A 26,053-nucleotide genomic window follows, 5' to 3' on the forward strand; every position below is an offset into this window, starting at 1 on the left:
GAAATAGCTGAAAAATTGCGGAACGAGTTAGATGCCGAAAAACGTACGGAATAGTGAAAGAAGAATAATAGATAAGAAAGAGAAACAGGAAAACAATGGTGTGAATGCTTAAAAGCATTCACACAATTAAACTATTTTGGACCATGTTTTAACCTGATTTCTGTTTTTGTCAAATCTACAAACCCAATTTCAAAATGTAAATAAAAGCAGAATGCAATAATTAGTAAACCTCATAAACTCATATTTTATTTGCAATGGAACATAATAAACACATCAAATATTAAACTAAAAAAACAGTACCATTTTCAGGAAAAAATAAATAATCTTTACACATTTATCATCCCTGTAGGAATGCTAACACAGGAGAGAAATGATCTCTGCTTGCAGAATCAGCCAGTTTTCTTAACCATAAGGTTTACAGTGAACACTGAACACTGAGCTGAAACGCTGCCCAACCTAGGGAGACAAAGGGACAAAGGACAAAGACATGGACCATTTTTGCAGCATTGCTCTGGGACAGAATGCTTCTGATTTCTGTCAAAGAGATGAAAGAAAGCTGCTCTCGAGTCTTGTTTAATGCCAATACCATTCAGAATACCAGGGATTTCTTAAATAAAACAATTATCTTACTCTTATTTGAAGCTAAAAGAAGAAAATAAACACTGTACTGTTCACGTGGTCTTTGAAATTAATGCATCTAGGCTTTGTCAGTCTGACAAAACCCATAAAAATGTTTTAATGGACTTCCAAGCATGGTTCTTTCTACAGTTTATTTTACGAGCCAGTTCTTGAATATGACTGCAGAAATCTCTGCCCTTTTTGGTATATTGAATTCCTTTCTGCTCTCTCTCTGTCTTGCTGCAGTTGTGTGTCCCCTGACATGCATGAACGGAGGGGTGTGCAGTTCCAGGAAGCACTGCCTGTGCCCTCCCGGCTTCACCGGCCGCCTCTGCCAGTTTCCACTACAGCAACCTCAGGCGGCGCACGGTAACAGGCAGCCTGTGTACCCCGCCTCTCTGAAGCCAGACGGCCAGAAGCTGGTGGAGCAGACAGCCATCGGGCGCACTCAGCTTACGCAGACACACTCGGTTTTCACCCTGCCTCTGTCACAAGCGGGCCACCACTCATCAGAAGGTATCTGTCGTTCGCTTTTAAACGTCTGACTTTGGTATGTGGCGCGTCTCACTCCCCCAGTCCTGTGTATGTGTGAGCCTGTCTGTCCATTAGCAGAATGTCTCATAACCTAAAGGACAAATTGTAACAAAACTCCCAGGAAATAACAGCTGGATGGACGTTCACAACTGATTAACATACAATACCCCGAGCACTAACAGTTTGCACACAATCTTGGTTTAAAACTTTGGCTTGAACTGTCTTTCTGATTGCAAAATATCTAATGAACCACTGGACTGATTTCAAGAAACTTCCAGAAAGTAATCACTGGAAGCACATCTACAACTGATAAACTTTTGAAGTCAGTCCCATTTAAGATGTCTGCTTCAGATAATCAGTCTTAGCAAACACAAAAATGGCTATAAATCTGTTGTTGTTTTTTTACAGATATTGAGCTAAAATGTATCGCAGCTGAGACTGTTCCCCAACACATATTCTAACAGATTGTGCAAGATCTGTGTTTAAAACTTTTGCATGAAAGGCAACGGCTAAAATGTGCTCCTTCAGGGAGTGCTAGACCTTTAATGTGTTTTCTGTTTTCAGTGCAGATTAATGTTCGCGTTCACCACACACCAGACACCTCAGTCGTCATCCAGCCTCTCGACCAATCAGATGCCAAGCCTCCTCACAAGACGGGGTCGTGGCAGATCCCAGCAAGACACAAACCAAAGGGGCGCTGCTTTCAGGAGACCACACCCAAGCAGGCTGTGAGTTAACCTCGCGTCTCGCTGTGCTCGGTGCTCAGCCTGGAGCGTCTGTGTAACCTTTCTTCATTGTTTCAGTGCAACAGCACCCCGCTTCCTGTTCTGACCAATCAGGAAGATTGCTGTGGCAGCGTGGGAAACTCGTGGGGGCAAAACAAGTGTTATCAGTGCCCCAAATTACCAAGTGAGTTCCGCCGTTCTTTAAAGGGTTGCTTTATTTCATTTACAGACTGTTCTAAATCCAGCTTTGCCGGAATCTTACACTCCTCATTTTAAACCTCAATTCTGAGAAAGTTGGGATGTTGTGAAAAATGTCATCAGAAACAGAATTCAATGATTTGCAAATCTCATAAACCTATATTTTTTTCGCAGCGGAGCAAAGTAAATCCATCAAATGTTTAAACTATGAAATTGTATCATTGTACCAAGGCTGTAAAGAGAAGTGGTATAAATAAAAATCAGCTGGAGGAATATTTTTGCAACTAATTAGGTTAATTGGCAACATGTCAGTAAGAGGACCGGATATAAAAAGAGCATTTTTAGAGGCTGAATCTGTCAGAAGTAAAGGTGGCAGAGGTTCAACAGTCTGCAAACAAATGTGTCTAAAAATAGTGGAAAAGTTTCAGATTAATGTTCCTCAACAGAAGATTTGGAAGACTTTGACTAACCCATCATCTGCAGTTCATACTGTGAAGAATTTGGAGAAATCTCTGAGCTCAGAGGACAAAAGGCTGAAGTCAATATTGGATTCTGTGATATTCACTGCATTAAAATCAGCTCTGATTCTGTTCTGGACATCACTGCATGGACTCAGGAACACTTCCACAGATCATCGTCTGTAAACACAGCTCACCATGGAGGTTAAAGCTCTATCATACAAAGAAGAAGCCAGATGTGAACACCAGCCAGAAACGCTGCTGACTTCTCTGAACCAAAGAAATTAAAAAATTTAAAATGGACTGAGGCAAAGTGGGAAACTGTTCTGTAGTCAGATGAATCTAAATTTGAAATGTTTTCTGAAAACCCTGAATGCCACATTCTCCATATTAAAGAGGAGAGGGACCGTCCAGCCTGCCTCTCTGATGGTATTGGGATGTATTTGTGCCTACAGCCCCACTTTTTTGAGATCTGTTGCTGCCATCAGTTTTAAAATGACCTTATGTGTTCCTAAAAAAGGTACAGTTTCTTAGTTTAAAACATGTATGTTTACTATGCTCCATTGTGAGTAAAATATGGGTTTATGAGATTTGCAAATCATTGCATTCAGTTTTTTTTTTTACTGCAGTAAGTTTTGGCAGATTTTTTTTATCTACACATCTTGTGTGTTCCAAGGATAAAATTATTGTTTGCCGAGCCAAAAATGTCAAGCATGCCCTCCAGTTCATACTTTCCACTTTCTGAGATTATAGCTCTAGATTAAAAACAGTCATTTTATAGTCTTGTAAAAGTTGTTTTAAAGCGTACATGAAAGTGAACGGTAAGGTTGGGGAAAGAGTGTGAAATGTTTAAGAGGAGAAAACAGGGGAAATTATGAGAATCACACACAGACAGTGAGACAAAAAAAAAAAAAGAGTGTGTGGAAAATAACTCTGTACTTCAGCCTGTTTCTCTGTGCCTGCCCAATGCAGGACTGTCATCACCCCACTGAAGATCGAATTTCAAGAAAATCTTGGCGGCTCACGTTTTTCCATTCCACTATTATTCCGTCTCTCAGTTCTGGCTCAGACAATGTGGCCTTTGACAAAACCTGATACTGTACGTCTGCTTCTTCTGTAGAGGACTGGGTTTTTTTCTCGGAGAGCCGACACTTTTGTTACACATGTGTCTCATTGCTAAACTCCTCCCTGAATATATATATATATATATATATATATATTATAAAAATAACAAAGGTGAGCCATAAAATTGGCTCCTTTATTCAGCTTTTCAGAATGTGCAGTGTTCCCACAGCTTTGTAATAAAACTTCTTTCCTTCTGGGGGAAAAAAAGAGCACTGCTGTTTTAGGAGTTAAGAATAGGAAGAAAAATGTTGGATTTTATGACTTCAGACCTCATGAAAGGTTGCTTTAGTGCATTATGCTACAAGCTAAACTTCATCAAAGGCTACATTAAACCTACAAGACAAAAAAGAATAAAATCAAATCTTTGTGTATTCTTTAAAATTGAGCCAAAGTATAAAAGTTCTGCTGCGATTTATGGAAATGTAGCAAATATTTATCACAATAGCTCAACACGTTTTCTCCTGTAAGCACTTAAAAATAATTACGCGAACTGCATGAGTCTGTTTTTCTGATCTAAAAATAAAATCCCCATTGCAGTCATGGGAAAAAGAAAGTCCATTCTCTATTAGTTCTATCGGTTTTGCGTTTCGGGACATAATAAAGATGATCTGGTCTTTTTATCATCTTAAATTATTCCGATTTAACCTCAATTGTCCAACAGATTTCACCATGTCATTATGTAATAAACAAACAAAAACAAAGCCAAATTGGGCTTCTTTAGGGCTGCTTCTGTAAGATTTATTAGTGAAAGTAGCAGCCAGGTTCTGCTAATCGAATAAACTCAATTAAATGATCATCTCATCATCAGTTTTGGTTGTAAAGTTGAAGAAGAAATGTTCACCCATAATGTGCAAGTGTGCAAAATTGCTTCTGAGTGAACCACAGGGCTTCTGGAACAATGTTTGGACAGATGGGACCAAAGTTGAGATGTTTATCCATCATGTACAGCGCCATGTTTGTCTGAAACACTGAAACACTTCTTACCATCTGTTAAGCACAGAGGTGGAGGGCTGATGATGAAGCTGGGACCAAACTGGGTCATGATGAAACAGGACAATGGTCCCAAACACAGCAGCAAATCTACAACAGAATGGCTGGAAAAGAACGAATGAAGGCGTTGCGATGGTTCAACCTGGTTGAAATGCTGTGTTGGGCTCTAAAGAGAGCTGTGCAGAAACTGACGTCTTCAAATCTCATTGAACTGAAGCAGCGTTGTAAAGAAGAGCGGGCCAAAATTCCTGCGCAACCATGTGAGAGACTGATAAAATCATACAGAATACAACTAATGCTGCTAAGTTTTGGTTCTAGAAGCTACCGAATTGTGGGGCGTACTTGATTTTTCACGCAGCTTTTCTGTTTTGGTTTCTTTTTCGTGAAATAACTGCGCGGCTGAATCTGTTGTGTGTTTTTATTCACTTGGGGTTAGATTTCAATCTGGTAAAGACCAGATCAATTTTATTATGTACTGACACATAAAACCCTGGAATTAAAAGCAGATGGACTTTCTTTTTTCCCATGACTGTGTGCTCACTCCCAGGCTTTTAATATTTATTTTGGTGCCAAACTAAAATAGTTCAGTATATTTCCTGATAACTCGTTATTTTCTGTGCTGAAAATCTTCTTTTACCCGTTTGTTTGAAGTTCAGTTGTAGCTTCTACATCCTACAAGTCTGCACTGATATTGGTGGCAAAACAGCTGTTCAATTTTGTTTGAGGCAAACCAAAGTAGCCTCCACTGAGGTCTTATGCAAATGTGTGTTGTGGTGATGGTAGCAGATGATTTATGGAAGAAAAGGCAGAACTTCAAAACCAGGAGTTTCAGGCAGTTCTGGAGTAGGATCTTCCGTCAGACAGAAAACCTTGCTTCGGTGTGTCCTTGTCTACTTTAGAGTCCGTTTTCATGCTCAAGAAGCCATGCATTAAACTAGAGTAAGGGAGAAAAACCACCAAGCATAACATGACTTTGCAAATTAGGATAGAGTCAGCTAGCTGACATAATCATGCCAGCAACTGTCTTTTTTTTAATTTTTTACTCTCAGCAGGACAGACAGTCCTCCGACAGGCTCCTACAAGCCTCACTGTGCTCCAGATGAAATCAGAAGCAAAAGAGTTTTACTGATTTGTTCAAATCAAAACTTACGTTTTCACTTCTGTACAGTTTCATCTGATGCTTTGATAGTCTTGGCTTTGTTTGCACAGATAAAATGTGATAAAAGTTACTTTAAAAACCTTAGATAAGCTTAATCTTGCTCACTTTTATACCTTTTAGGCACAGCTGCTTTGTAAAGAACACTTAATACAGTAGTAGGTTTAGTCGTCCTTCTTACTGCTTTTTCTCTGTCTCTGCGCTCTTTCAGATCCATCAGTCAAACAGACCATTGTGGAAGATTATGGCCCGACCTGTCCGCAAGGTTATAAAAGATTTAACAGCACTCACTGTCAAGGTAACCCTGGCGCGGCGCAGCTCGGCTTTCAACTTTAGTGTCTTTTTAGCTTTTAAAATCAGCACATCCTTGTCATAAATCTGCTGTGTCAGCCTTTCATAGAACTATTTATTATTCATGTAACTTCTCCATTTGTCACATGCTCGACCTTGAAGACATCAACGAGTGCTCCTTGCAGGGGGTCTGTCAGAACGGAGAATGCCTCAACACTCTGGGCAGCTTCAAATGTTCCTGCAAGTCGGGTTTTGTCCTGGAGAGGAACCGGTGTGTTGGTGAGTGAGAGGTTTTACTGCCAAACAGAGTTTGTTTTTTTTCACCCATACTGATGCCATAAATGAAACCTGCCCGGCTGTGTTCTCTGTTAAGAGTCCTCACCAGAGCTGGCTGAGTGCTACCGGATAGCATCTGAGGTCAGGGGCTGCGAGCACCCTCTGCAGAACCAAATCACCCGGGAGATGTGCTGCTGCACGGTGGGCAAAGCCTGGGGCAACAAATGTGAAAGGTGTCCTCAGGTGGGCACAGGTGAGTCATTTCTAATGAACAAAGTGGCTCATCCTGAGATCATTTAATGGTGACATTTCCCTGCATGTAGGCAAGTATGTTTATAGTGAATTGGACTTTTTGTGTTTTAAGGTGCTTTAATATGAGTGTAGCTTCTGTAGCATTTGCCTTGTTTTCTAAACTAGATTTACTTCTGGATTTTGAATTATTTAAGTCAAATTAAAGTTCCCAGTGACGTCAGTTTTTCTCTGTTTTTTTCTTTTTGCCTAATTGAATATTATTATAAAAAAATGTTCTCAGATCATGAATGAATGAATTAATTATTAATCTGCACCATTATGCACTGAGTAAAAACAGTGTTTACAGCCACACTTTGACCCGATTAACCTGATCAAATCTTGTTGCCATGGTGATAAGGCTTTCGTCTCAAACTATGAAAAAAAAAATTGAAACGAGCATGAGACTTTAAAAGTTATTGTGTATTTTATTGTTTGTATTCTACTTGACTTTTCTTTATTCTTATTCCTGCTGTTTTCACTTCTCCCACAACTCTGGGATCAGCTTCAGATTTCTTTAAAGGTGTTATTTAAAAGTGTTGGCATTGAAATTGACTCTTGAGGTTTAAGGTATCACACTTACAGAAGTTGTTGCAAAGATAAAGCTAGAATTTGTTTTGTTTTATATTGCCAGATTCAAAGAGGTTTTTGTCAGGTTTTACGGCATTTAAGGTTTTACCAAGTGAAATAAAATAACATTAAAAACCATTTCTCTTTTTTTTATGTGGTTTTTAGTGGCCTTCAGTCAGATCTGCCCTGCAGGGAAAGGATACTTTCTCCAAAGTAAAACAGAGACCTTTGCCGTGCCTGCCATCATTTTCCCCCCAAATCGTGAGTGCTTGAGTACTTTAAAATATTTCTTACTTTTATATAGTTCAAGTGAGTTCATAGTTTTAATTTTTTTCTGTCACTTTATTTTTTAGCACCACTGGTGACGGTAAGACATTATATCTCTTTGTGTTTATTTATTTATTTATTTATTATTTTTGGACTGGTGAGAGATTTATTTTTAGTTCTCTTTTAGGAGAAGCCGCCAGACACGACCACCGAGCAGCAGGCCTCTGTCAGTCCTCGTGTACCCGGTAAACACACCTCCCTTCACATTCAAACAGAGCCCTGAAGAAAATGAAAGGTGCTGAAAGTGTCACATCTGCTTCTGGCACCACGAGGAGAACGTTTCTTTCTTGTTGCTAATGGACAGATTAGTGTAAAGCAGTGGTGTCCAATCCTGGTCCTGGAGGGCCACCATCCTGCATGTTTCAGATCTTTCTCTGATTTGACTCACCTGGTTTGAATGAATGAGTGATGAAAAGGCTTCTGCAGAACTTGAAGACCTGCTGAAGAGCAGAAAAACAACGAAAGCATGCAGGATAGTGTTCCTCGAAGACCGGGATTAGACACCACTGGTGTAAAGAAATGTTTTGCTTGTCAGGACTAAAGATCAACATGTCATAGTTCCTCCTAAAGTCTGACCGCCTCATGTCTCCTCTGCTGGATCCACAGTTGTTAAACCCACTCCTCCTCCACTCGTCCGAATCCCCCCTGGCAACGTCCCCTTTGAAACGCAGACACATATCCGTGAGTTTCACACAAATTCGGTGTTCACTTTGTGAAGAGGTTTCTTTTTTTTCTCTTTTAGAAAAGCTGGTTCATGTTTCACCTCACCAACAAATTTTTGAAAAATCCAGGTCTCCACATGCCCCTGCAGTCCTATGTCGAGATTTGGATGATTTTTCTCACAGATGACATGTTGACTTTCTCCGTGCAGTAAATAGCATTTACTTAGGATGGCTTGCAAAATTATTACCTCAAACTTCCAGCCACCAAAAGAACCCATACGGCTAGAAACCTATAGAAATTAGTAGTCTTTTGCAGGCTTTCTATGATAAATACTGATGCTTTTGGGCACCGTGCATGATGTGTGCAATCAGTCGTGAAGCATGAACCAGCCGTAAGGCTTTGTTCACACTCGTTCTGTTTATGGAACATTTAAAATTAAGTTACGTTATAAACATTTTGATTCCATAAAAAGAAAAACAACATTTCTCCCAAAAGGCATCAGTGATGACTTGAAAACTTATTAAAATCAATGTATAGTCTTCTGCTGCTGTCGCACTCTGATTCTGATCTTTCGTCGGCCATTATTTGATTATTTAAAAGCTGTAGTTTTTTTTTTCTTTCTCTGTAGTGTCTCTTTTCTGGCATGCTTGAAGATAAAACCATCAGAGGTTTTTTAAAAAGAACATGGTCAAAATAGATGGTTTAAGTCATGGCGTGGGCATTATATCTGTATATAAACACTGATCAGCCAAAACATAATAAAACAACCAAATATTAAGCAGATCTTCCTAACCGGGGCTTTTCCTCCAAACTGGCTAGACCAGGACTTGTGCTAGAAATAGGTTTTAACAGTTCAGTATAAAAAAAAAAAACAACAATATTTGACTGTTCCACAGTCAGAGCGCCAACATGGAGCCACATCATTGCATCACTTTAAATATTTCCTCGACTGTGTTTGATTTTCCCTATGAATTTTTGTAGAGGATCACAATGTGGACAGTTTATCACCTTAAATCGTAGTGCTTGTCATTATAACAGAACAAACCTCCAGTGGTACCTGGAACTGGAGTGTTAGTAATAGATCGCATTGACCCTGTGGTTTGTTTGTCATAGTAGTGTCATCAGGATAGATTCTGGGAAATATGGAGGCCAATATAATGTTTTGTGACCCATTCCTCCGCCATTTTTGTGGTATTTTATGCTGTCCTGCAGGAGAATACTGCCACTCTATACTAGTGTTAAATTATTTAGGTGGGTATCAAAGGGTAAAGTTTAACAACCATTAAAATCCCAGGTTAGCAAGTGTTTTTTTTAATGTTGTGGCTGATCAGTTTACTGTAAATCAGCTGACAGTCACATACATACATATTTAGTGTACATGCAGTATGTGTATATATGTAAATGCATACATATGTGTATAAAAATACGCATGTATAAGTGTGTATTTATGTGACACTGATCCTCTATTTATCCCCTCCTTGAAGAGGAGACAGATGATTGTGGGCAAAGCAGAAACATTTGTGGTCGTGGAGAGTGTGAGAACAGCCCAAACGGCCACATCTGTCACTGTTTCCCCGGCTACCGTCTCAACCCACAGAGGAACATCTGTGAGGGTAAGCGAGAGCATCTAAGAAAACAAGGGGAATTTCTCATTTACATTCTTTGGCTTGACTGTTCTTGACAAAAACAGATGATTTTGGTTCCAGGATTATTATTTTTGGTGGCAGTAATGTATTTGTTTGTCTGTCTGTTAGCAAAAATATCTCGTGAACTGGGTGGATTTTAACGAAAGCCTCAGATATTAATCGCTAGATGTGCATCTACGATTGTTTAGCTCTTGGTGTCAACCTGATTCAAGATGGCCACCACAGCTAATCAACCTTTGCTAACACAAAAATGGCTATATCTCTGTCAGTTTCACAGATATTGAGCTAAAATTTAGTGTGGAAGTAGCTGAGAGTCGGCCCCAACACATAATACTTTTAACAGATTGCTCAAGATATTTGTTTAAAACTTTGGTATGCAAGGCGTCTCACAACATGCATTCCCTCAAGGAAACTGTTTGTTTTACAGATTCTTTTCCCCTTAAAATCACAGAAAATCTGCTTCTGTTAGGTTGGTTTTTCTTTTATGTCAATAAAAATGCTCAGGACGCCATTCATGTTGTGCACTGCGAATTTATCCCTCTGTTTAGACCGAATGTTGTGATTTTCTTTCTGATCAAACACATGACATGAGTGAAAAGATCTTTTAAAAGTAGACTGAAAACCACCTCTCATTGAGGCACTTTAATAAAGTGTTTCTGAGATGTGGCTCTGACCAGAAAGCACCTTAGAGAATCACTGAACATTGGCTTCGGTAGCTTTTTGCTGCATTTATTCAGCTTTGTTTCCATCATGTTCCTGCATGCTTTTCTCACCGACGCTCGCTTTCTGCTGCCCAGACGATAACGAGTGTGAGTCGGAGCCGTGCGGCCACGGGAGAGGCCGCTGCGTCAACACAGAAGGAACGTACAAATGCCACTGTCGGCCGGGTTATAAACACTTGGTGCTGCATGGAAGACTTAAGTGCACAGGTATAATAAGGAGGCTGAGTGATGGATGTGTTTTCTTTCCTCCTGCACGTCATCAGATCCCAAGCTGACTCTAACCTCTCTGTTTGGCAGATGTGAATGAATGCCTCAAACAAGACGTTTGCGGAGTTGGAGGTCACTGTGTGAACCTGCCTGGTTCTTATAAATGTGAATGTCACAGTGGCTTCAGGGGCAAATCACACCGGTATCCAGCCTGTGAAGGTATAAAACACTATTTCCTGTAACATTAAAGAAACTCCATTTATTTACTATTACTTGTCACCATAATGCCCTTCCACCTTTGTGTTTGTAAATAAAACTTTTACACTTTTATTTTAGATATTAATGAGTGTTTGAGTCCAGATTCTTGTCCTAATGAGCAGTGTGAGAACACACCAGGCTCCTATGAGTGTGTGCCTTGCTTACCAGGCTACGAGGCCCACGCTGGCACCTGCTACGGTGAGAATAACCCTGCTGATTGCCTAAATGCATTACCTGTCTTTTTGTGTTGTGCTTAATGCGTGAGTTCACATTTTTTAAGTGAAAAGGTTATGAGCAATTAAAATCTTACCTGTTGTAGATAGCTGTTTAAACGGCTTCAGTTTAGAGAAATGGAGTTTAATTCTCCAATCCAATCCAGCTTTATTTAGTTATAAAGCTATTTTTTGTACAGAACAATAAAAAAAAGGCAGATTTTAAAAAAAAAACCTTAATACATGAGTAAGAACAGCGCAATAATAAACACAAATAAAACAACATAAATTGACAAATGACTGAATTGATGAGCTAATGGCTAGTCTGAGTGGGACCAAGACCAAACTGGGTAGCTGCCATCTTAAAACAATTTAGATCTCAAAAATTTAGTGATTCGTGTGAACACTGATTCATAAAACTTTATATTGCTGTCAAATTTGCAGTACCTATTTGCATAGAATTTTCTGGGGGTTTTTTGCAAGCACAAAATAATAGTAGCAGCTAGCTGTAGCACTTCCAGTGTAGACTGGGGCATTTCCAAAAGGTATATCATAACATTTCTCCTTGAATAACAATGTAATTTTGAACTGATGGCAAGTTGAAGGTTTCTAAAATAGTGTTCAGAGGAACCATTTTAAACCAAATAAACTCTGTTTCTCTCAACTGAGGTCATCTACAACAGGTAAGATAGTATTCTTCATAACGTTTCCACAGAGCTCCACTTCTCTTCCCATTCTTTAAACTCTTAAAAAGAAAACCCACTTGACAGGTTAAGGAGTTATAAGTGATACTAAAATAATTTAATGCACACACTTCACTGCTCCTCTGGAATAATAATGACATCATAAATCCGTACCGTACTTTACCATCATAGTGTCGTATCTGAACACAACAAAGACCATAAATAAACGTTGTTTCAGGCACGTGTTAAACCTCTTCTTTATGTATCACCAGACATTAATGAGTGTCTGAAGCCCAACATCTGCCCTAACGGCCGCTGTGAGAACCTCCCCGGTACGTACCGATGCCTCTGCAACGAGGGCTTCCTCCACTCTGCAGACAGCAAGAGTTGTGGTGGTAAGTAGCGTTCACTTAACCAATATATCATCCTCATGTATGAGGCATTTTTTAAAATGCTTTCTATACGACGACTGTTTTGAAACAGACATCGATGAGTGCGCAGACGTTCGGCTGTGTGCTTACGGTCGCTGCATCAACACAGAAGGCTCTTTTAAGTGTCATTGTTACCCAGGATACCAGCGCACGCAGGAGGGCAGCCATTGTGAAGGTGAAGTTACTTCAGAAACAGTTCAAATAGTGTCAACTGCAAACACATATGTAATTCTTAAAAATGTATATTTATTTAACCTCAGTAACTCTGATGAATGACAGATTTTAGGGCCGAAAAGATTAAGAATGGGATGTTTTTATTATAGAACTTTTCACTCTTTTGGGGCAGATGCACTAATAGTGCCTACAAACAAACAAAAACTCTGTGTATGACTTCCTCTTGCACACGAACCTGAGATGAAAATGTGTGCAGTCCTGATAAAATCTTCAGATGATGTTAACACGCCTATTAGTAGCAGCTAAACCCTGAAACGAAAATAGAAGTGGAACAAATGGGAAAGCAGCATTTCTTGAAAGAATGCATGTCTCACTGCATTGCATGCCAAAGTTTTAAACAAGACGATCTTGCTTGATCTGTTAGCACTCAGAGTATATGTTGGGTATAACTCTTAACTACTACCACACCAACTTTTAGCTCAGCATCTGTAACAATTAATGGAGTACGCCTATTGTTGTGTATGTGAAGAGAAAGAACAAACAGCTGCAGTCGAAAAACCCTTAAATTACGCTCAAGTTTGTGACGTTAGGAACAATTTATTCACCGTATAAATCTTAAACACTCTGGACACTGGCTGCAATTTAATGTGATTAATTTCAGATAAGTCGTGTCACTTTTAAAAGGAAGATTTAGAGACTTGGCTTCAGATTTTAATGTTGTTTGTCTGTGTCTCCAGATATTAACGAGTGTGAGAGGCCATCGAACTGCGTCAGGGGCCGCTGCATCAACAGCATGGGCTCATACCACTGTGAGTGCCAGAAGGGATACACACTGGTTGGAGGCAGGGAATGCCAAGGTCAGTCTCTTCATTTTCCAATACAGAACAAAGAAAAACGGATGTGCAGATACCTCATTTTCTCTTTGCCAAGTTTTTTTTTTTCTTCATTTATCTAAAGGAGAATGATGGTCAAAGGTGAAGTAAACTGGAACCAACTCGTCTGTGGTTTCATTGTAATATTGGTACAATTTGGACCTCGACAAATCCTTAGAGCAGCGTGTGTGATTTTCCTTTCAGACATTGACGAATGCGCTGTAGACAGGAACCTCTGCCAGCCCTATGGGTCATGTGAGAACAGACTTGGCACATATGTATGTGTCTGCAATCACGGTTATGTCCTCTCAGAGGACAGCCACAGCTGTGAGGGTAAGCCTGCTCTGATTTATTTTGCTCATGTGTCCTTCGAGTGCATTTGAATACCAAACACTGAATTCCTGCACGCTCCAAAACCTTAAAACAAGTCGGACACCCAAACCATTTAAGTCGTATGTTGTCATATCCTGTACTTATGTCGAACGCTGCACGCACTTTAAAGCATTAGGATTGAAAGACAGACTAGTTAAAGTCTAGAAAAAAAAATGTTCACAGCTCAGCCTCTGTTTTCGGTCTCTTTCTCGTGTTGCTCTGCAGCCGTTCGAGTGCTGACAGATGAGAAGAAGGAGTGCTACCTGAACCTCGATGATACAGTGTTCTGCGACAGCGTTCTGGCCATCAACGTCACCAAACAGGAGTGCTGCTGCTCCATTGGAATGGGATGGGGAGATCACTGTGAGATCCACCCCTGCCCCGTCTCCCACTCAGGTACAGTTCGCTTGAATGGGCAAACAAACGCGAAAAAAGGCTTTTACTTTCATTTAGAAATGAGAAACTTGATTTATTGTGTTTTACATGCTGTTTTATTTACTTCTTTCTTTTCCTTTTAACCCAGCTGAGTTCCACTTCCTTTGTCCACATGGTCAGGGATTCTACAGTGAACAGCGAATCCAGTACAGCCTGCCTGCGTATCATGGTAGATATTATATAACTTCACTTTCAATAATCTCAGACTGCACAACTAGGTTTTACAGTGATAAAATATTGCATTAGTACAGTCAGTTTAGGATAATCAAACAGTCTCAGGAGCCTGAGGAATAGCACCAGATGTACTTTTACACTTATTGCTATAAATGAAGTTGTCAATTTCTACTATTTTCTGCTATTGTCACTCTTCATTAACTGTAAAGTAACATTTCTAAAAGGTTTTACAATATGAATCTTAATGCTGTAGTAAGGGTCATGCAATACCAAGGCTGATGTTAGTGTAATGTTTATTTTCATATTTATTTATTTACATATTTTTAACATGGGAACTGTGCAATGTATTTTATTGGTGGATTATGTTTGTATTGTATAAGATAAAGTCTACTGTAATTATTTGGAAATCATTTTCAAATTCTTCTATTGAGGTAGCAATGAGTTTAAAAGAAATTTTCCCAACTTAAGAACAATAAGGTATAGTGTATTGCATTTGTGTCACACTGTGCTGTATTATATTGTGTCAAATCGTATTGTATTTCATTGTATTGTATCACATCGGGGCGGCACGGCAGAGCAGTGGTTCAAGCTGTTACCTCACAGTGAGAAGGTCGCAGGATGACCTCCCGGCCTGGGGCCTTTCCGTGTGGCGTTTACATGTTCTCCCCGTGCACACGTGGGTTTTCAGCGGGCGCTCCGGTTTCCTCCCACAAACCAAAAACATGCATGTAACTCTAAATTGTCCCTAGGTGTGAGAGAGAGCGTGAATGGTTGTTTGTCTCGTTTGTCTCTATGTGTCCCTGTGATGGACTGGTGGCCTGTCCAGAGTGTCCCCCGTCTCTCGCACAGTGACGGCTGGAGATGGACACCAGCTCCTCATGACCTGGAAAGGAAAAGCGGGTAAAATGCAAATAAATGGATGGATGGATTGTATTAAATCATATTGTATCATATTGCATCTTATTGTATTGTATCATATACTTGTAATATATTGTCAAATAATCTTTCATTGTATTGCTTCATATCTCACCTTATCATATTGTATTACATTGTATTACATCAAATTGTATTGTCACATTGTAATGCATCATATTGTATCTTATTATATTGTTTTTATCACATCATATTGTAGCTTATTTTATTGTCATATCAGATTGTGTTGTATTGTACTGTATTGGGTCACATTGTATTGAAGCAAATTGTGTTGTAATTGTACTTTATTGTATCGTATTGACCTGTGTCATTGTACTGAGTCGTGTTGGATCATAGTTGCATTGTGTCACATCCCATCATATTGTATTGTATCTTAATGTTTCATGTCACATTGTATTGTACTGTATTGCATTGTGAATTTGTCGAAAGTGATTTTGTTTGGTTGTTTTTTTCCCTCTGCAGATATTGACGAGTGTTCATTGTTTGCTGAGGAAATCTGTAAAAAGGGTCGTTGTGAAAACACGCTGCGTGGCTATGAGTGCTACTGTCAACAAGGTTTCTACTATGACAGCAACCTTCTCGAGTGCATAGGTAAATGCTTTGATTTGGAATGTAAAATGGCACCTCAAATATTTCCCCCAAAAAGTCAAAGATGGAAAACCTCAGTGGTGAATGCCATGCTAGTTTTTCTAGACTTTGCAGCAGTTCTGTGCTGTTGTTTGATGGTCGTATTCTCTCTCTTAGATGTGAATGAATGTCACGATGAGTCTTTGTGCGATAATGGTCAGTGCGTCAACACCGAGGGAGGCTTCTACTGCATCTGTAACTGGCCCTGGACCCCAGACTCTAACAAGAAGAAATGTGTGATGGCAACAGTAGCAGGTGAGTAACCTTCCGTCTCCTAGCTTCAACTGCTTTTATCCAGCTGCTGGTGGAATAATCTTGAACATCACGGCTTTTGTTGCACAGATGTGAATGAGTGTGACAATCCAGAAAACTGTAAGAATGGCGTATGTGTGAACACTGTGGGGTCGTACTACTGTATTTGTTCTCCACCCTGGACCCTGGCCATCGACCGTAACAGCTGTGTGACTCCTGAAGAGCAGGCGGGTAAGTTCTGACTCTCTGTAACAGAACGGTGACAGAACCAAAGGCCAGTCAAGAAAAATAACACATGAGCTACAAAATACAGAACTGAAAGCTAAAGTCGCACTTCAGCAAAACAAAATGTACAAGTTTACGCATCTAAATTAAATCATACAAAAGGATTTTCTGCTTATCTGGTGCAACATATGCAGGTATAATCAGGGAGACAGATGAATCTACTGTAAACTGGTGAAAGGTTTTCATGTTTAAATTTTTTTTCACATTTTATTTTACTTCAAAATGACTTCATTCGTAACAGCCTCACAGTTAATGGTGTAAAAAGGCTGCAAAATGTCCACGAATTTGAGAGAATTATGTGTAAAACTGGGAGAGAGAATTTTTTATTTGTCTCAAACTGACAAAAAGTTGGAATCCGGCAATAAATTTGCTTGTTCTGGCTGCTCAGTCTAACAGAGCGACCGAGCATGAATTGTTCAGACATGTAACCGACAAGCTGACGGTCACTTATTAATGAAATTCTTTCTGGGGATCCAAGAATCTCACAGAAGAGCGCCCATCTGTGCAGCACTTCAACAATAAGGTCTTTATAGTAGAGCAGCCGGACAGAAGGTTTAACAGACAGATGTAATCCAAAAACAAAACACTTAAAAGCACTTCGCTGTCCTTGAAGTGCCTTTTGATGCTTCAGATATACTGGCTTCTCTCATATGAGTAGGAGACGTCTTGCTTTAGGTAAACAAGAGGTTTTAATCCTGCTAAAAAGCAAGTGTCCAACGGAAATAATTAGACATGCTATGGAATCTATGAATGGAAACGTCTCACATAGCGCTCATGATCTTAGGTTGGGATACGAGTGTACACTTCAATAAGAGCAAAACTGGAAGAATTCTGTTTCCAGGAAATAAATGTTAAAGTCCAGCAGTGGCCCAGCCAGAGTTTGAACATGACCCCAGCAGACCCTCTTCACGCAGACCTGAAAACACAGATGCTTCCTATATTACTGGGTCAAGCTTGAATGTTTCTGCCAAGAATACTAAGTTAAACTTACAAAGAAAATATCCACCAAGCTGAAAATGCTTCAAACATTAAGTGAAGGATCTGAATAACCTAGCTGAAAAGATATGGTAGTTTTTAGTTTGTATTATCATGACAAAATACTCGCACGTAAAAAAAATGTTTTCCTTTGATTTTCAGGAAATTTGTGCGTTGACTGAAAAAAAAGAAAAAAGAAATGATTTTAGTGTGTGGCTGACACTTAACAAAATAAGGACAACTTGAAATGGTGTAAAAACAAAAATAAGTTTCCTGCCATGATATACAGTAAACTTACCACAAAACATAAGGAAATTTGTTTGGTCGATTACTTCTTTGTTTTAACAATGATTCTTGGAAATAAATGTTATATTGTTGGAAAGCCTGATTAGTTCCCCTTAAATGGAGCCACATTTGTTAGGAAAATGCAGTTGTGGGCTGAGCAGCAGAGCTGAATATGTGGGTTGCGCCCACGAAAAACTTGCCAAATTTTCTCAGTTTATTCTGCTACTGACTCTTGTTTGGTTTTGTTTATTGGCTTGAATGATTAAAGTCTGAAGAAACTAGACATATTGGCAAGTTAACTATTTCTTCATTTGACAAACACGGGCTTCAGTAGCATGTGGAAGAACCATACACAGCCACAGCAGCCTGGTACCTCCTCCTCGTGCTGCTCACCAGCTTGGTCACACACTGCTCTGGGATGGCGTCCCATTCTTCAACCAGCATTTGTTGCAAGTCAGCCCGTGTGGTTGTGTTGGTCACTCTGGAACGAACAGCACACCCAAGCTGATCCTACAGGTGTTCAATAATACATCAAGAACAGTGTTTTTTAATTTATATATATATATATATATATATGTGTGTGTGTGTGTGTGTCAGTTTTTCATACCAAAACCTTGGTTTGAGTGTGGACAGGAGGCACAAACAGCAGAAATCTCAGTTTGTTTCTTTTTTTACTTTTGCAGAGTAGTGTAGACAGAGTCAAAACTGGAAATAGGAAAAAAGCCTGAAAATACCTTTCAAATTATCTGTCTGAAAGATTATTTTTCCCAGTTCAATATTTATCTCTTTGAGTATGTGGTCCGCTCAAATCAACATGGGAACCCCACCACCACAACTCGTCATAATGACATGAAATATGGTTTAAATTGAACTTCGACCACACAAGACACCCCAAAACCACTCTGACCTATTAAACATTATCTATTTTCTTTTTCTTTTTCAAAATTCATGCAAACTAAAGTTCTGCTACAACCAAACAGTGGTTGCTTTCCTACTAGACGCCAGCTGCAGTTTTACACATGACCAATTTGTCATACAGAATTCTTCACGTCAAGTTAAACTAATGCAAACCAAATGACACATACATGGAAGTGGACACAAGAACTTAAATTTTTTTAAAAAATCAAAAACCCTCACCAGCCTTAACAGTTAGCACAGAGCTAAACAATCACATTTATCACACAATCTCAGGGAACTTGAAAGTAAAAGTACAGAAAACATCCCAAATGGAGCATTTACTACAGGACAGGTTTTTTTTTTTGTTTTGTTTTGTTTTTTGCTGAGATGATCACCTCCAGACGAAGAGCTGGCCCCACTCAGATGTTCAGACTGTAACCAGTGTCTGTGGTGCCCTTTGCAGATGTGAATGAGTGCCAGGACCCCTCATACTGTAAGAATGGGAGGTGTGAAAACACGCCAGGCTCCTTTCACTGTTTTTGCGACCCTCCCCTCACCTTCAGCGCAGCGCTGAAACAGTGCGTCTATGACGGTGGGTAAAACCAGCTTGCCTGACCGCTCGAAATGACTTGTGGCTTCCCGCCATGCCTGCCGATCATGTTGATTTTTGCAGTTCCTTCAATCTTGTGTTCCATTAAGCCAGTAACGGCTTTATGGTCAAAGAATTCACTTTTTTTAATCGTTTTTAAAATTCATTTTTAGACAGTCATCACGTCTTATTTATAAAGGGAAAAGAAAATGAATATGTTTAGTGTGAGAAACTGATATTTTCCAAAAAGAAACTGTTTCTCCTTCATCTTTATTATATTATTAATAAAACTGACTTATAAAACTGATAAATAAAACACTAACTTAGTGTCTGAAATCTGCTCATTTAATGAAAAATGTTCCATCAGTTATGTTTAGCTTTCTTGGTCCCAGTGCAACAAAGAGGCCCAAACATGAAACCGCCACCACCGTGTTTGACAAATGAGAGCTTATCACTCTATTGCAGGATTGCAGTGGTTTCCTTTCTTCAAAATATAATTTCTTTTATAAATTAAAAAAAAATTGATTTAGGCCGTCTTTTCCAGCAGTTATCTGGCTTGTCCTTGAGACATTTAGATTTTTAGAAAATGTAAATTGGCAGTAATGTTTTTTAAAGAGCTTTTATTGTGTAGTCCTTCCATGCAGACATTTGTTTAGTGTCTCATGAACGTTAACACAATTCAGTGAAAGAGAGACCTTCACAGTGCCTTGAAAAAGTCTTGAACTTTTCCATATTTTGTCACATTTTAACCACACCTCAAAGTATTTTACTAGGATTTTATGAGTCTTATGAGTGAGTATCAATATCTACTTATTAAAGGTTCTCAGAAAATTGTTTTTGTTCCACATAAAATGTTGTCCAGATCAGACTTTGGCGAAACAAAACTCACACAAGATTAGCATTTGATTGGTTTAAAACGTGATTGTATTGTCACCTTCAGATGAATTGGTCATCGTAAAGAGCCACTCACTGATAAACAACAATGGAAAAATCTTCTTTCTTTGCACATTTATCACTTTTATCACTGGAAAGAAAGAAAATGAGAATAAAAAAATTGAAATGTCCTCTTCTTCTCTGGTCTAGATCGCACCGCAGCACACAAAGATGTGTGTTTCCTGCAGGTTGATGAGGGTCTCATCTGCAGTCGGCCCATCGAGGTGGTGGTGACTTACTCTGAGTGCTGTTGTCACTACGGCCGAGGCTGGGGGCCTGAATGTAACACGTGTCCCACCAGGAATTCAGGTGAGTCAACTGAAGACTCAGTTTGATCTCAGTTTTGCTTACTGACCACCTCACTTTAGCTTTGAAGCCTCTTTTTTCCGCCTTTAGAGATGTTCAGTCGCCTGTGTGAGATGCATCTGGAGACTGAGTCAGATGGGGATCAGGATTTCCTGGCAGCTTTTGCCAACTACAATCCAGGTATACACTCATGTGAGGTGTATTTATCAGGTTGCCCTCTATTGATTTTTATTCACTTATGCTTTCGTTTCTCATCTGATCGTTAATAGGTGACAGTTCAGAGGAGGATTCAGACGAGTGCAGCTGCACGAATGGCCGCTGTGTCCGTTCCTACCTGGGCACCATGTGTGAATGTAACACAGGCTTTAGGCTAGACCACTCCCGTGCCCGTTGCATAGGTCCGCAGTTTTTGTTACATACGCAGAAACACCTTTCACAGCTTTACGCTCACCGATTTATTGAATGTGTTTGTCCGTTCCAGACATTGACGAGTGTGCAGAACCCGGCCCCCGCATCAGCTCCTGCAAGAACGCTCGCTGCGTGAACACCTTCGGCTCGTACAAGTGCTACTGCAAACACGGCTTCGTGGCCACACGTCGGCAAAATGTGTGCGTCCGTCGGAGGACTCAGTAACCTCAGCGTGTCACCTCCAAGTGCCGCTCTGATTATTCGCCGCCGATATGCAGTGGGCAACCCCCACCCCCCCAAAAAAAAAGAAAAATCATGCTGTGCACAGACTTGTCTCTCATCCTGGAAAATGAGGCGAACCTAAAAACGGCGGTTCTCTGCGGTCGCTCACATGAAATGTACAAACATATCATTTTCAGCTCGTCTTTCGCTCGCCATTTCAGTTTTATAGTCAGACTAGAAAAGTGTTGGCTCATTAGATAAACTTCTTTTTTGTAATTATTGTTTTCTAAACTGTTTTTGAATTGTACATTTTTGCAGTTTTGTTTATTGATCTCTCCCATTGCATCGATTATAATTTGAATCTCTGATAGAAGTAAATTGGATCTATAAATGAAACCAAAAAAGCTCTCTATGGTATTACTTTTGTCTTTAACTCGTCCAAAATCGATATGCCATCATGAGTGCCAAGAGAACTTTTATATCATCTGGTATTCCTTTTTACATTCCCCTTTGAATCCAAGTTCTGTCGTGTTTAAATCTACTATTAGCTGAAGCACATTTTCTACAGTAATTATTATTATATATTGTTATTGTACAGTTGGTTCATTAGAATGGTCGCTATGCTTGTCTGTTTACTTGTTGATGTAAAATAGGAAAAACTTGAGATTCTTGTTTTTATTTGACACGTGCACCTATGCGGACTTCGTGGACAAGGCAAAAAAAAAAAAAAAAAGACAGAAAAGGTTGTGCACAAAACTGATTATATTGGAAGTATTTACAAAAATGTAGCTTCTTTTGTAAATCCAAGGATGTTAATGTTTGCTGCATCGAACTGCTCAGAAAACCAAAGAAGCTGTTGGTAGGACAAGAAATTAATTAAAAAAAAGATTTTTTTTTTAAAAATCATGCTTTTTTTTGTTGTTTTTTTTCTTTATATTAGGGTTTTTTCCTCTTACACAGGATGAAGGATAAATCAGACCCAATTTGTTGTTCCTTTAAAAATGCAGGACTATGCTGCCTTTAAAGTTCGCCTAAAAAGTAAATAAACACAGAACAGAGAACAAGGTTTTCACATGCCCTTTTCTCTTTTACTGTATTCTGTTCACAAACGGATTTTGATGTGCAGCTTAAATGAAATAAGCAGTAGGTTATTTAATTGGCAACAGTAATGTTTACACCTTAACTAACCTTCAGTGGCTTTTTAAGGTGAAATCGTAGTTTGCTTAAGATGTGACGGATTAAAACATGAGCCGTATCATAATTTAAGAAATTATTCTTAATTGTATGTGTATCTTTTGCTTAAAATGTTTGATTTTGCTGAACAAAACTGGGGCTCAAAGAGTGAAGGTACAAACACCACAGAGCACAAAGACTAAATAAGCTATGAAGAACAATGTCATCTTGTGGGCTCTTTGTGTTACTACAATTCTGGGCCTTCATAGAACTGCCAGTTCTTCTTGCTCCTTGCCAAACTTCCTCTCTGCCTCCACTGTTCCATCACCAATCTCCTTTCACTTCTTCTCCAGCTTCTTCTTACTATCACTGCTTTTCTGCATCAGACAGTGAACACTGGGCTCTAGAAGTCAAGATCATACTTAAAAAAGCAGCTGACAATAAGCTCTCCTCCAAGAACAAAGACCAACAGCTTCCAGTGCGGTCGGGCACACCCCATGCAGCCAACAGCTCAAACAGGCCCTGCACCAAATCAGGTGAAGAACATTTGTGTCATTATTAGGATTTGTTATGTTCTGTTAATGGTCATGCTTCTCTCTGAGAGATAAAAAATCAAATGAGGCACGGCAGAGGTCCACATCTGTCTCCATCCATCTAGGTTTTACACTTTACTTTCGTTAAAAGCGTTACCTTAAAGTGTTGCTTTACTGAGCGGGTACAGAAGATAGATGGATCCTGACTATTTAAATATTCCCAAAAGAAACATAATTATTAAAATACTGTGAAAAGTATTTCAAAGGCAGGATCATTCAGTAACCTGGTAGGTATAGTTTTGAACTTGGATTTCAGTCCCTAAACTACTCGTTTAAATACTTGCAGTCTGTTTAGACCTCTAATACAACTTTATTTCTCCTTAAATGTCATCTTTTGAGAGAAACATGAGAAAAAACTCTCATTCACAGATCGTTATGAATCAAATACTCATACAACAGACAAACGCTTTAGTTAAGCTGGCTTTGACACAAGTATCCATCATTCAATCTATCTCACAGCATATTTAGAATAATTAAAATAATCCTTGCCAAATGACACTCTAAATGTATTAAAATCACTAAAGAACAATGTTGAACTCTTTCAGTCCCATTTTTTAACTTCTTTTTGCATGTTCAAAACAAGATATCTTTGATTTTAACATAAAATGAGGCTGAAATAATTCACAAGACCTTCCATTAGAGGGAGCTGCTGGTACATATGTGGATAAGACCCCCACAGTGAGGTGAAGAAGCAAAAAGATGCTGCTCTCTCTCTTTCTCACATAATTCTGATACGGTCGCTGTTTGCCTGTTGGGATTTCCTCAAAACGAACTTGATGGAAGCATGAATGAAACCCCTCTCGTATCATGTGATTCAGCAATCAACCAGTTGCTGCATCACGTGGTAAAGGATGGTTTTATGTCACGAAACTGCCCCATTCCCAGACCTGCAGACGGCTCTCAATCCAGCGAGCTCAGGGAGTCACGTTGCATGAGAGCAGCACCTCGGTTTCTTGCCGCCCTGGTTTCATTCTGTCTAATAATTTTCTCTTTTTAAACTGGGTGACCTCCAGCAACTAGTTTATAGGGAGAGTTAAGAAATGGGACAGGAGAGTCAGGGGAAGAGCAAAAACCAAAACAGAAATAGCGTAGTTGTCCTTAGGAGATTTGTTGGGGGTATAAATATCTTAAAATGGGTCATGGTGACCGGAGTATAACCCAGCAGGTACTAAAGACTGCAGCTACTAAACTTTATTTTAGTCAAATACAACTTATGTTGGCTTTGTGCAACAATGACATAGCAAGATAATGATGATGCCTCAAAATGACTTATCCATCTCTTTGCAAAGACATACTAGTCTTTTTTGGGGGGCATTCGTTGTGCAGTTTCACAAAGACTGCACTTGTCTCACCAGTGATAAACAAGTTTAGTCATTTCAGAATGGTTTGGTCATCAGTACTGATGCTGCAGCTGCAGCTCGTTTATGAAAAAGCAGAAAGAAAAGAGAGCCGCACAAGGACAAAAGGTAATAAAAAAGACAAGTAGAAGGGATGGTGAAAAGAGAGAAAAACAGCTAAACCAAATGCCTGTTAGGACTTTGGAACAGTTAACATGTGCAGCTTATTATCTGCATGAGAAAAGATTTATTTTTGTGAGTAAATTTAGAAGCAGAGCTGCTGTCAGAGCATCAAAGCTGCTGCTCATAAAACAAAACAAAACAGCTGCTTTATATAGATATGGGGCGAGCATCGACAGAGTTTAAATCCTTAATTTCTAAAATTCTGCCCACTATAATAATTAGCAAACAGTTTTCTTTTCACACCTCTTTATAAGATCAAAAGAGTTTGAATTTGGTAGCAAAAGTTGGCAACACTGTTTTCGAGGGCAGCACAACTAATAACTTGATTCTTGCGTCATGTGATTCAGCTTTAAGACTGTGGAGGCACAGAGTCAAACCAGCTTCACCAAATCCCCTCCTTCCCTCCCTCCCAACTCTCCACCCGGGTCGCTGCATGCACCAACGATGACCCCCACCCGCCCACGTCCCATCTATAGTGGAGCAGACAGAGGGGGGTTTAGCTCAAACTGCTGCAATCTGCAAAAAAAACCACTGTGTTGGACACACTCTGGCAGCCAGTGGCAGCCTTATATCCTGCACTCAGCTCTTTCCCTTTGTCATGGTGGATTGTGGATGAGCCCTCTGCTGGGATGTGGGTCTGCAAGCAGAGGTAGGGCCAAGGGGGGGGAGGGCAGCCGGGACAGTAAACAGCTTGTGTGTCTGTGTGCGCCATCAACGCGTGCACACGTACAGCTAAGAAGGTTTTTAAGCACCACTGTACTAAAAGTAAGATGCAAATCCAGCCTAAATTCATTAATTCATATAGATTCACAAGTTGCCTGAAAGCCAAGGTCTTGTGTTTTTGTTTGCACATTACAAATGATAGGATTCTTATGTATATGATCCGGTACAAGCTTGGGCAAAAAGGAGAGTGGTTGCATTTTTACTCTTTGCAAACTCATTTTGTCTACCTTTTTTATTCCTGTTAAAGGACACAAAGACCCGGTGCCTATCTCCAGCGGTTAGCAGATGTACCCCTCAGACAGGACGCCGGTCCATCACTGGGCTTCTTGGTTATTTGTTGGTTTTTCTTGTTTTTCATTCTCAACACAAAAGTCAACAAAACAAAGTTACCAAGGCTGAAAGTGTAACCATATAAACAACTTTTCTTATAGGTACTCATTGCAAAGTATAAAATCAAACACAAAAAGGTTATCCTGAACTATCTCAAACGGTGCAGTTTGAAAGAGTTTATGCCTATAGTTTTCCAGATATTTTGATATGCACTCAATGTAAACAAAGCACTTTAATCTGCATATTTTATTCAACAAATCTGAGTGTAAATATGTGCCAAAGCATCAAAACTGTCGGACGTCTCCATCCTAAATGGCTTTTCTGTGGACGTCACCATCATTGACCTATTTTCAGTCACTTTGGCTCTCTGCATAGGTGAACAAAAAATGGGCCGAGAACGGACACCAAGGTTGGGAAAAATTACAAAGTGAATGTGACCTTTATGACCGGTGTCAGAGCTTGGTCCGCATTGCCGGCAGTAAGTCGGACTCGTTTCCGGTGAGAGTTGGACTCCGCCAAGGTTGCCCTTTGTCACCGATTCTGTTCATAACGTTTATGGACAGAATTTCTAGGCGCAGCAAAGGTGTTGAGGGGATC

The 26,053-nt window shown here is 39.6% G+C and overlaps 1 protein-coding gene across 3 annotated transcripts in view; it reads left to right on the plus strand.

Moving 5' to 3' along the window:
* ltbp3 (latent transforming growth factor beta binding protein 3) overlaps positions 1-21,873 on the plus strand; it is a 40,750-nt gene extending 18,877 nt beyond the window's left edge. Inside the window, exons 2-29 of one of the 3 annotated variants that reach the window (XM_017431978.3) lie at positions 865-1,134; positions 1,717-1,880; positions 1,956-2,061; positions 6,016-6,102; positions 6,258-6,374; positions 6,469-6,624; positions 7,395-7,490; positions 7,583-7,596; positions 7,684-7,741; positions 8,163-8,237; positions 9,704-9,832; positions 10,663-10,794; positions 10,885-11,013; positions 11,131-11,250; positions 12,220-12,342; positions 12,431-12,553; positions 13,290-13,409; positions 13,629-13,757; positions 14,022-14,192; positions 14,320-14,400; positions 15,801-15,929; positions 16,083-16,220; positions 16,308-16,448; positions 19,123-19,251; positions 20,332-20,490; positions 20,578-20,667; positions 20,757-20,885; positions 20,969-21,873. In XM_017431978.3, the coding sequence (XP_017287467.1) occupies positions 865-1,134; positions 1,717-1,880; positions 1,956-2,061; positions 6,016-6,102; positions 6,258-6,374; positions 6,469-6,624; positions 7,395-7,490; positions 7,583-7,596; positions 7,684-7,741; positions 8,163-8,237; positions 9,704-9,832; positions 10,663-10,794; positions 10,885-11,013; positions 11,131-11,250; positions 12,220-12,342; positions 12,431-12,553; positions 13,290-13,409; positions 13,629-13,757; positions 14,022-14,192; positions 14,320-14,400; positions 15,801-15,929; positions 16,083-16,220; positions 16,308-16,448; positions 19,123-19,251; positions 20,332-20,490; positions 20,578-20,667; positions 20,757-20,885; positions 20,969-21,120 (3,467 nt within the window). In that variant the 3' untranslated portion in view covers positions 21,121-21,873. The remainder of the gene's footprint in view (positions 1-864; positions 1,135-1,716; positions 1,881-1,955; positions 2,062-6,015; positions 6,103-6,257; positions 6,375-6,468; positions 6,625-7,394; positions 7,491-7,582; positions 7,597-7,683; positions 7,742-8,162; positions 8,238-9,703; positions 9,833-10,662; positions 10,795-10,884; positions 11,014-11,130; positions 11,251-12,219; positions 12,343-12,430; positions 12,554-13,289; positions 13,410-13,628; positions 13,758-14,021; positions 14,193-14,319; positions 14,401-15,800; positions 15,930-16,082; positions 16,221-16,307; positions 16,449-19,122; positions 19,252-20,331; positions 20,491-20,577; positions 20,668-20,756; positions 20,886-20,968) is intronic. The other 2 variants (XM_017431979.3, XM_017431980.3) reach the window with 2 other exon arrangements.
* The last annotated feature ends 4,180 nt before the right edge of the window (positions 21,874-26,053 follow it).

Source organism: Kryptolebias marmoratus, linkage group LG13 (genome assembly GCF_001649575.2).
Source record: "Kryptolebias marmoratus isolate JLee-2015 linkage group LG13, ASM164957v2, whole genome shotgun sequence".
Classification (NCBI taxonomy): domain Eukaryota; kingdom Metazoa; phylum Chordata; class Actinopteri; order Cyprinodontiformes; family Rivulidae; genus Kryptolebias; species Kryptolebias marmoratus.